The 9,560-nt window shown below is 46.2% G+C and overlaps 4 protein-coding genes across 4 annotated transcripts; 2 read left to right on the top strand and 2 right to left on the bottom strand.

The window, feature by feature from the left end:
* The first annotated feature begins 18 nt into the window (after window positions 1-18).
* Window positions 19-728, top strand: LOC108091476. Its single transcript, XM_017190697.2, has one exon. The coding sequence runs from the start codon at window positions 114-116 to the stop codon at window positions 684-686; it is 573 nt and encodes a 190-aa protein (XP_017046186.1). The 5' UTR covers window positions 19-113; the 3' UTR covers window positions 687-728.
* Window positions 729-762: 34 nt separating this feature from the next.
* Window positions 763-3,259, bottom strand: LOC108091473. The gene is made up of 4 exons (XM_017190690.2): window positions 2,959-3,259; window positions 2,716-2,877; window positions 1,332-2,510; window positions 763-1,271 (listed from the first exon to the last, which is right to left on the bottom strand). The coding sequence occupies exons 1-4, from the start codon at window positions 3,125-3,127 to the stop codon at window positions 967-969; spliced, it is 1,815 nt and encodes a 604-aa protein (XP_017046179.1). The 5' UTR covers window positions 3,128-3,259; the 3' UTR covers window positions 763-966.
* Window positions 3,260-3,553: 294 nt separating this feature from the next.
* Window positions 3,554-8,310, top strand: LOC108091503 (protein smoothened). The gene is made up of 6 exons (XM_017190744.2): window positions 3,554-3,843; window positions 3,907-4,300; window positions 4,625-5,106; window positions 5,164-5,784; window positions 5,846-6,016; window positions 6,073-8,310. The coding sequence occupies exons 1-6, from the start codon at window positions 3,800-3,802 to the stop codon at window positions 7,478-7,480; spliced, it is 3,120 nt and encodes a 1,039-aa protein (XP_017046233.1). The 5' UTR covers window positions 3,554-3,799; the 3' UTR covers window positions 7,481-8,310.
* On the bottom strand, window positions 7,894-9,393 carry LOC108091505 (androgen-induced gene 1 protein). The gene is made up of 2 exons (XM_017190746.2): window positions 8,826-9,393; window positions 7,894-8,645 (listed from the first exon to the last, which is right to left on the bottom strand). Exons 1-2 carry the CDS (start codon window positions 9,317-9,319, stop codon window positions 8,312-8,314), a joined length of 828 nt encoding a protein of 275 aa, XP_017046235.1. The 5' UTR covers window positions 9,320-9,393; the 3' UTR covers window positions 7,894-8,311.
* Between the last annotated feature and the right edge of the window lie 167 nt (window positions 9,394-9,560).

The following is a 9,560-nucleotide window of genomic DNA, read 5'->3' as shown; positions in this document are numbered from 1 at the left end:
CCGACTTGGATCCTAGCTATAGCTGTTTCGATAGATTTGCCCAGCGAATAGATTTGTCATTTCCAAAGCCGTGTGAAGCAATAAATTTAGAAACAAATAGGATCCCCACCAAGATGAAACCGAACGAAGCGAGAAAAGAACATAGGAATAAACTGAACCATCTCTCCAAAACATGGGGCCAGAACAAGTTTAAGCCTAAAAGGTATATGAAACCGGAAGTACGACCCGAGCCACAGGCCACCGCTAAGCCGTGGCAGCATGTCAAGAACGACATTATTGACGACTCGGAGGACCGCGGATACCAGGATGTGGACAGTAAAGACGCCAAGAAGTTCATGCAGCAGCGGGAGCAAAACCACCGAAGAAATATCATAGAGGCCAGCAGATCAGAGGCAACCAAATGGGAGTCTTTCGAGGACGAGCAGCCTTCTACTTCGGACAAGAAGTTCAAGGAGAAGGTTAAGCCTTCCAGTGACAGGTCCCACTTGATTACCACAGCAGTCAATGACTTAACTTTTGCGCAGCGTAACTTTTACAGAAAAGCCATCACGTCGAGCCTTAAACAAACCGATTCAACCTCAAATTTTAAAAATGCTATATATGATTTGAAAAAAAATCATCATAAAATTCGCAAAAATGAACGAAAAAATCCGTTTAACAATAAGGCCAAGGGGAAGGGGTCCTAGAACTGTATAAAATTTGTCAATAAACTCGAACTTTTAAACAAACTTCTTCAAATACTAGAAATTAAAAGATTGTTACTCGGGTGACAAATCAGAAATGTATACACAACATTACTACACGCTTTATGTAAATCTTAAAAGTAGTGGTACAAATACATGTGGAATAGGTCGGCGAAAATAAATAAACTAAACAAAATTCGGCTTCTCCTTGGATGGGAGAAGCAAGAGGAGATTTAAGCGACGCCAGCTGCGCAATGGATCTATCCAAATCCATTACTTTATTTCAGCCGTTGGCGTTGGCCAGCTTGGCGATCAACTGGTTAAACTTGCTGTTGGTGGTCACCGATTTTTTTGCCGATCGCACTTGTTCCGGCGAGTGCTGCAGAAAGTAAACGACGATAAATTCGAGTGTTTGATTGGCTTCCTTGGGGTACATCATGTTGAAGGTATAGTAGTAGCAGATCAACTGGGTCAGAATGTCCGGCAGGTCGTCGTCTTTGGCGGCGAACGTAGCCATTATTTGGCCCTCGATGTAGACCTTAGCCTCCATCTGCGATTCCTCGCCATCGGCCGTTGTAATGGGCGAATCTGAGGAGAAATAAATTAGAATACTATGCACCTTAGTTCGCTGTGATCAGAGCTACTCACTGACTAGAGCTACCCAGGGGGCGTTTGTGGGATTTGTGGTCTGCAACGCTTCCTTGCTAAGAAAGCCGCTGTCTAACTGCTTGAAGATATAGTCGGGATCCTCATTAAAGTGATAAGCAATGCCACGCAGCAAGTTAGCATTGCTCTCCTCCAGAGCGCTGATTTTCTTGTTCTTTGAGCTTTTAAAGAATCTAAAGAAGCGATCCTTTTCGCCGGCCAAGCGCTTTTCTAAAGCCCTAGGGTCAATGGACATAAGCAGCTCAAAGTGCTGGTATAGCACAGCCTTGTCAAAAATATACGGCCAATTGTCTTTAATGGCTGTGATGTCCGGGATCTTTTCGCTATTGTTGAAAAACGAGCGCTGCAACGGGAAGCACTCCTTCATATATTCGATAATGGTGGACTGCTCCAGGGGAGAACTTCCACGGTAGCTGGAAATGAGTAGTTCCTTCTTCTGTTCCAGATCTCTGTTGAGAGCTAGTGCCTTAGCGTCGCCATTGGAGGCACTTCCCCCGAGTTTCCGTTTTTTACCGGAGATGTGGATCTCAAAAGTTCCCGAACCCCCCCGCTTTTGTGGTTTGTTTAGGGAGTTATTCCGGTTGATCATTTTGGAGATGAGCGACTGCGGCGTAGTGGCTATGAACTGACCCTCGCGGTCCTTTTCAAGCAGAGAGTCCGGATACTTTTCAGCGGCCTGTTGAGCAACCTGTCGGAAAACCCGAATGGGGACGTGGGCAGATATCTCACGGAGAGCTTCCACCAAAACATTTGCCAGGGTATTTAGACGCTTGCCCAAACTACCCTTTCCTTTCAGCAGCTTCATGATGTCCCCGGGCACCTTGCTCCACGGTATCGAAAACTCCTTAAACAATGCCGAATTCTTTGCACTTGATGGTGTAACGCTGGACAGCGACAAGGTCTCGTCATTGGACACCGTTGAGTCGTTTGGGTTAGACACAATACTGTTGTTGGCATAGAAGCTGGGATCAACCGAGCTGCTGGCGCGTTCGGATCGATTAAGCGGCGAAGGCGGAGGCAGCACCACATACTCCTCCGATTCTGCGAGGAGCATCAACAAGATCTTTTCCTTGGCTGCGAACAGAAGTACATCGTCCTCGCAGATTTCGCAGCCGTTGCTCTCCAGGACAATCGTGCTGCCGCACAAGCCGTATTTGTGGGCTGCCGGTGGAAAAGAAAATAATTTATTTTTTAATGCAACTTATTAAGATGGGGGTTTGGTTTACACCCAGAAAATAAAAAAGTAACCAATGTTTGAGGTGGACAAACTTAGTTTTCACAATTAAGTCCAAGTTGGTAAAATTAATGCTGTTCGTGGATCCTCAAGAAGTATTAATGTATTACCCAGTTCCGGACGAATTCTTACCCTTCTCGATCACGTCCTTCCGCATGGGCAAGGACATAAAGGTCTTTTTGATCTTCCTATCAGCACTGCATATGGTAATCAATACTTTGTCAGCCAGCTCGGTCTTGGGCTTGCCCTCGTCCTTTTCGTCCTTTTGGCCTGCCCCAGTGGAATGTGTCGATTCTGTGAATATAAAACAGCCAACTAAGTTTAAGTAACCAGATAAATTGCACAATTAAATCAGCAAGCCGGGTGTTTTCTCACCGCAACTCTCTGGCTTTTTCGCTCCTCCTGTTTGTACACCATTTTCGATTGTTGTTGCCTTTGCGTTTGCGACCGGCGCTTGGTTTGGCTTCAGATTCGGACTGATTGGCATTATCTGGGCTTTCTGATCGCCGGCAGAACTAACGGGCGTCGCAGCAGCAACGTCCATGGCTTTTATTTGCGTTTGTGCGACTCAAAAGCAAGCCCCAAGCCCTGTTTTCTTGTTTTTGGACCGTGAAATAAAATAATATTGCAGAATAGGGATGTAAAAAATACATCGATGCTACTATCGCAATGGTATCGATACCGGGCGTTCGAGTATGACCGTGCCGAGCATTGTGAATATGACACCTTAACAGCCTTGCCATATTGCCAAAGAAATGCATTTTTCTTCTCATTTGGACAATTGTTAGCTTGAAGCCTCAGATTTGTGCAAACTGTTTGCACACACTGGAAACATGGAAAAATTTTAGATGCAGAAGGATTAACTTCTTTAATATTTTTACAATGTATAGTTGCATGATCGAGGCAATAAGGACTTTCGATATTAATCGAAGAATATCAATGCATCGCAGCCTGTTGGTATGTTTGAAGACGCACGAAACGGTCGCACAGTTGTTGCTTCGCTTCTTGGGAGTCGCGTTTATTTTTGTTTTTCTCCTTGGTTCCTCAGTTTCCTTACTTCTTGTTCACTGCCTGCCGCAAAAGATCTTAAAGTCAAGAATTTTTAACACAAGAACCTTCCACAATGCACTGAAGAGACTGCACATAAGGAGTGGGCGTCAAGCCCAATTTATATTCACCAAAGGCAACAGTTATTAATTGTTTTTTTTATTGGCGGATGCAATATTTTTACTTTGTACGCACGCCAAGCATTATGCATATGTGAGTAATTGTGCTCGGCAAATGGTGAACAATTTTAATATTACGGCTATTTTTAACCCGCAGAAAGTATTTGCAACTCGCTGTTCTGTGGCTGTGGGTGGTTTCCGAAGCATCTGCCAGTTTGGCCAAATTTAGCAGCACAACGCCAGCGAGTGCTCAGCAATCAGACGTGGAGCTGGAGGCCATCAATGGAACACTTAACTACCGCCTCTACGCCAAGAAGGGCAAGGACGACAAGCCTTGGTTTGATGGCCTGGACAGTAGGCACATCCAGTGCGTTCGGCGAGCTCGTTGCTACGCTACCACGAACGCCACCAACTCGTGCTTCGGCTCCAAACTGCCCTACGAAATGAGCAGCCTCGATCTCACCGACTTCCACACCGACAAGGAGCTGAACGAGAAGCTGAACGACTATTACGCCCTCAAGCATGTGCCTAAGTGCTGGGCGGCCATACAGGTGGGGAATGCTAATGGCACCTAATGAACTCGACCTTGAACCAGTCTGTATACAAATTGGTTGATTGTCGCAATATTTTCCGATAAGGGTTTCATTAGAAACCTGTTGAACGCACTAATTTTGTAGTGTTTCGAATGCAGTACTGATATTTTATGAATCTTTTTCCAGAACCAGATCGTTAAAGATTTAATTAGTTTGCTTTTTACTATGGTCCTATAAAAATCGAGTTTTATTTTTCAATCTGTTTGGATATACTCTAAAGAAACGCTCATATTTCAAACCTACATAGATTTATTTAACTTACGTTTTGTGCATCTCTTGCAGCCTTTTCTGTGTGCCGTCTTTAAGCCAAAGTGCGAGAAAATCAATGGGCAGGACATGGTCTACCTGCCCTCCTACGAAATGTGCCGGATTACTTTGGAACCGTGTCGAGTTTTATACAATACGACGTTTTTCCCGAAATTTCTGCGCTGCAACGAAACGCTCTTTCCCGCGAAATGCACAAACGCTGCGCGAGGCATGAAATTCAATGTAACTGGCCAGTGCCTGAGTCCTTTGGTGCCGACAGAGACATCCGCCAGCTATTATCCTGGCATCGAGGGCTGCGGCGTGAGGTGCAAGGATCCCCTGTACACCGACGATGAGCACCGTCAGATCCACAAGTTGATCGGCTGGGCTGGTAGCTTGTGCCTCCTTTCGAATCTCTTTGTCGTGTCCACTTTTTTCATCGACTGGAAGAATGCCAACAAGTACCCGGCTGTGATTGTATTCTACATAAATCTGTGCTTCCTAATTGCCTGCGTCGGGTGAGTTTATATTTCAGTACTCACAAAGACCTAAAATTAATCCAAACGGGTTTTCAGCTGGCTGCTGCAGTTCACTTCCGGCTCTCGGGAGGACATAGTATGCCGCAAGGATGGCACTCTCCGTCACTCTGAGCCCACGGCTGGCGAGAACCTCTCCTGCATTGTGATATTCGTCCTGGTTTACTACTTCCTCACCGCCGGAATGGTATGGTTTGTGTTCCTAACCTACGCCTGGCATTGGAGAGCCATGGGGCACGTTCAGGATCGCATCGACAAAAAGGGTTCCTACTTCCACCTGGTGGCCTGGTCACTGCCTTTGGTGCTCACCATTACCACTATGGCTTTCAGCGAGGTAGATGGAAATAGCATTGTGGGCATCTGCTTCGTCGGTTACATCAACCATCCGATGCGGGCAGGATTGCTTCTTGGGCCGCTCTGTGGCGTGATTCTCATTGGCGGCTACTTCATAACTCGAGGCATGGTGATGCTCTTCGGACTGAAGCACTTTGCTAACGACATTAAGTCAACTTCTGCGAGCAACAAAATCCATTTGATCATCATGCGCATGGGAATCTGTGCGCTGCTCGCTCTGGTTTTTATTCTGGTGGCCATTGCTTGTCACGTTGCGGAGTTTAGGCATGCAGAGGAGTGGGCCCAGAGCTTCAGGCAGTTTATCATGTGAGTGCAAACATATTTCTCCACTAATAGCTGTGCTTATAGATATATTACCTCCTCTTAGTTGCAAAATCTCTTCTGTATTCGAAGAGAAGAGCTCCTGTCGCATAGAAAACCGTCCCAGTGTGGGCGTCCTCCAACTGCATTTACTGTGCCTCTTTAGCTCCGGAATCCTCATGTCCACCTGGTGCTGGACGCCTTCTTCCGTAGAGACTTGGAAGCGGTACATAAGAAAGTACGTTTTGCCGCAACCGTGGGTGGGCTATTTATAATTTTCGTATTTTCTTGCAGAAAGTGCGGCAAGGAAGTCATCGAAGAAGTCAAAATGCCCAAGCATAAGGTCATTGCGCAAACGTGGGCCAAGCGAAAGGACTTCGAGGACAAGGGCAGGCTGTCCATTACGCTCTGCAACACGCACACTGATCCCGTCGGTCTTAACTTCGATGTGAATGATCTGAACTCCTCGGAGACGAACGATATATCCTCCACCTGGGCTGCATACCTGCCGCAGTGCGTAAAACGTCGAATGGCTCTGACGGGCGCGGCGACCGGTAACTCGTCGAGCCACGGGCCGCGAAAGAACTCCCTGGACTCCGAGATCAGCGTAAGTGTTCGCCACGTTTCCGTCGAATCCCGCAGAAATTCGGTGGATTCGCAGGTATCTGTCAAAATAGCTGAAATGAAGACCAAAGTGGCGTCCCGATCGAGAGGAAAGCACGGAGGCTCCTCAAGCAACAAGAGAACACAGAGGAGGAGGGAGTACATAGCAGCTGCCACGGGAAGGAGCAGCAGGCGAAGAGAGAGCAGCACATCGGTGGAGTCCCAGGTCATCGCACTGAAGAAAACCACTTATCCCAATGCTAGTCACAAAGTGGGCGTGTTTACGCAACACAGCTCCAAGAAGCAACACAATTACACCAGCTCAATGAAGCGGAGGACAGCGAACGCCGGACTAGATCCGACAATCCTGAGTGAATTTCTGCAAAAGAACGGGCAGTTTGTATTCCCATTTCTACAAAACCAGGACATGAGCTCCAGTTCGGAGGAGGAAAACTCGCAAGCGTCTCTGAAGATTCAGGACCTCAACGTGGTTGTGAAGCGGGAGGAGCTCAGTGAGGATGATCACGAAGGAATTAAGATCGAGGAACTGCCAAATAGCAAACAGGTGGCTCTAGAGAACTTCCTCAAGACGATGAAAAAATCGAATGAATCCAACGGCAATCGAAATTCACGCAACTCCACACGAAGCCGGCAGTCAAGAAAGTCCCGAAAGAGCCACCCCAAGACCACTGGCCTCGAGCTGGACTTCAAAAGGAACTATGTGCGGAGTCGCTCGAATGATTCTCTTAGTTGCACCTCCGAGGAACTGGACGTGGCTTTGGATGTGGGTAGCCTACTAAACAGCTCCTTTTCCGGTTTATCCATGGGCAAGCCGTCGAGTAGGAACAGCAAAACCAGCTGCGATGTGGGTATCCAGGCTAATCCCTTTGAGCTGGTTCCCAGTTACGGGGACGAGGAACTGCAGCAGGCCATGCGACTGTTGAATGCGGCCAGTAGGCAGAGAAACGAGGCGGCCAACGAAGATGGCGGGGGCACGGAGCTGCAGGCTTTGTTGGGACACCAAAATCGGCATCACAGGGAGCCGTCGTTTATGAGCGAGTCCGACAAACTCAAAATGTTGTTGCTTCCCTCGAAATAGCAAGACTAAGCGATCAAATACTGCATTTACTTAAGTTTTTGAAACTCTTTTCGAAGGTCCGTCAAGCCTGTTTCGGTTCTTTCGTAATTCATCGAGTTCTTTGCTCGAGAAGAAAAACCAAATTAAGTTGTAAACTTTTCTAAATCAACTTTTTAATTTGCAAAATCAATCTGACTTTTCTGAGCCTTGTTCCAACTTTTCTTATTCCATTGAAAAGTATTTTTAAGAATTTCGACTTATCCTTGCTGAAAAAGGTTGACACTGAAACTGGATATCATCGGATAATTTGTTTATTATTTTACAAGTATTGAAACAGAACTGATGTTTGTACAAAAACTTATAGACAGGTTAAAACAAAACTTGAGAAGCACAAAAAATTGGAAAATACTCTGCGAAATAGAACCAGAAACAGGTTAAATGTATGTTTTTATTCAGTTTACATTGCGATGGCCTTTAGTTTTTCTTAGTTGTTTTATTGAGCAGAATAAGCGAAACTAAAATTACGAATACTCATAGACATTAAGCTGCGAATGTTATTTTACAAACTCATCTTCCCATCTAGCTCGTAAGCATACAAATATCTTTATATTGTACGTTTGTGAATGACTGTTTCCTTAATCCTGGTACTACCGGCGATTCAAATTTATATTCTTGATCCATTTTTCATTGCCGTTGAGTACTGGGCTTCAAACTAGGTTCTAGATTTTACATTAAAGTACGATAAAAATAAGCCTCCTTGGGCAAACCGATCGTACCTCGAAAAGTGCCTACAAGTTTACAACATATCTCATAAATTTGTGTAACTAATAAACCGATTTTAAATCCTCGAATCTAACCCTGTTTGGCCTTCTGCTGCTTGAGCAGCTTAAACTCAGGGCCCCAGACTACGCTGTTGGCAAACTCTCCGAGCAGATAGCACACCAGATTGAAGCCCACCAGCAGGGCCAGAAACAGGTAGCGTAGGTAGAAGGGCAGCACTTCCAGAATGGGGTATACCCACTCCCCGCTGAAGTATCGCACAATGTGCAGCCATATGATGTAGAGCAAGATGAAGGAAACGTTGCCCGTGATGCCGGCCAGTCGACTGGGGTAGCGGCGGAAGCAGGTAAACAGGTCCATGATAGCTAGCAGTGCAACGTTAGTGTGCACGACATGGTTAAGCCAGCTGCAAAAGGTGAGAGGCGTAGGTAAATAAGACTGACTCGGAAGAAGATATTTCTAGGAAAAGCGGTTTAAGAGGCCTTAAGATGAATCATTTGAATGCATAATCAAAAGAATTGAACATGTAAACTCTATTGATTAGTATGTTAATGCTTTGCCACGTAAAAAGCAAACCTGCACTTGCCTGGGGAAAATAGCATCCAGAGCCGAGGGAAAGATGAGCTCACGGTCCCAGATGTAAATGACCCAGAACGAGAGGCACACGTTGTGGGCGACGGGGAAGGCAAAGGCCGCAAACACGTAGTCTCTCGCCGATCTTAACCTGGACTTTGAGTCCACAGATACCCTGTTATCGCCAAAGAAGTCGTTCAAAAGGGCCAGCGAATGGTAGATGGCTTGCAGAATCACGTCCAGGAATGTGAGGTATTTGAACTTGCCGCCCCAACGGGCCTTCAGTTCGTCCTCGTCGAGCAAATCTGTGGGCCAGTGCACCCGGAAGTAGTGATAATATATCCCATACGAGAATTGGGCTGCCGCCAGGAGGTGGACCAGAAATCTCAGGTACTTGAAGGCTCCGCTGGTGTAGGCGTCATTGCAGGTGTCGAGTCGGGCACTTGTGGCCACCGCAGCCTCCTTGGCGGCATTAAACTCCCGCACCTGCTTTTTGCTTTTCCCCATTTTTGCCGGAAAACCAATCGCGACGCACGCCGACAAAAACAAAACAAATTAAAGCTGGTGAACAGCTGATTCGGACTCTGCAAACAACAAAGTTTGTGGCAACTCTGAAGCTATTCAGCAAAAGTTGGCAGCACCGCGAGGCAGAGCTTTGCTTGGGCGCCAAATTTCAAATAAGTTAAAACTATTCACATTAGAGTTTAATCGGTTTATTACGTTACTAGAATTGAATTACAGGTTGCAA

Source organism: Drosophila ficusphila, unplaced genomic scaffold (assembly GCF_018152265.1).
Source record: "Drosophila ficusphila isolate 14025-0441.05 unplaced genomic scaffold, ASM1815226v1 contig_412, whole genome shotgun sequence".
Taxonomy (NCBI): Eukaryota; Metazoa; Arthropoda; class Insecta; order Diptera; family Drosophilidae; genus Drosophila; species Drosophila ficusphila.
The sequence above is the reverse complement of the archived record's forward strand: the minus strand, read 5'-3'. Positions and strand labels throughout refer to the sequence as shown.

What these genes read in the sequence shown, in the direction of transcription:
- LOC108091476 (XM_017190697.2), top strand. Translation starts at nt 114, where the DNA reads ATGAAACCGAACGAAGCGAGAAAAGAACATAGGAATAAACTGAACCAT.
- LOC108091473 (XM_017190690.2), bottom strand. Translation starts at nt 3,127, where the DNA reads ATGGACGTTGCTGCTGCGACGCCCGTTAGTTCTGCCGGCGATCAGAAA. An exon ending in GAAAAAGCCAGAGAGTTGCG is followed by an intron (nt 2,878 to 2,958) that starts GTGAGAAAACAC and finishes TTATATTCACAG; the next exon opens with AATCGACACATTCCACTGGG. An exon ending in GAAGGACGTGATCGAGAAGG is followed by an intron (nt 2,511 to 2,715) that starts GTAAGAATTCGT and finishes TTCCACCGGCAG; the next exon opens with CCCACAAATACGGCTTGTGC.
- LOC108091503 (XM_017190744.2), top strand. Translation starts at nt 3,800, where the DNA reads ATGCAATATTTTTACTTTGTACGCACGCCAAGCATTATGCATAT. An exon ending in AGCTTCAGGCAGTTTATCAT is followed by an intron (nt 5,785 to 5,845) that starts GTGAGTGCAAAC and finishes ACCTCCTCTTAG; the next exon opens with TTGCAAAATCTCTTCTGTAT. An exon ending in TGGAAGCGGTACATAAGAAA is followed by an intron (nt 6,017 to 6,072) that starts GTACGTTTTGCC and finishes ATTTTCTTGCAG; the next exon opens with AAAGTGCGGCAAGGAAGTCA.
- LOC108091505 (XM_017190746.2), bottom strand. Translation starts at nt 9,319, where the DNA reads ATGGGGAAAAGCAAAAAGCAGGTGCGGGAGTTTAATGCCGCCAAGGAG. An exon ending in CTGGATGCTATTTTCCCCAG is followed by an intron (nt 8,646 to 8,825) that starts GCAAGTGCAGGT and finishes CACCTTTTGCAG; the next exon opens with CTGGCTTAACCATGTCGTGC.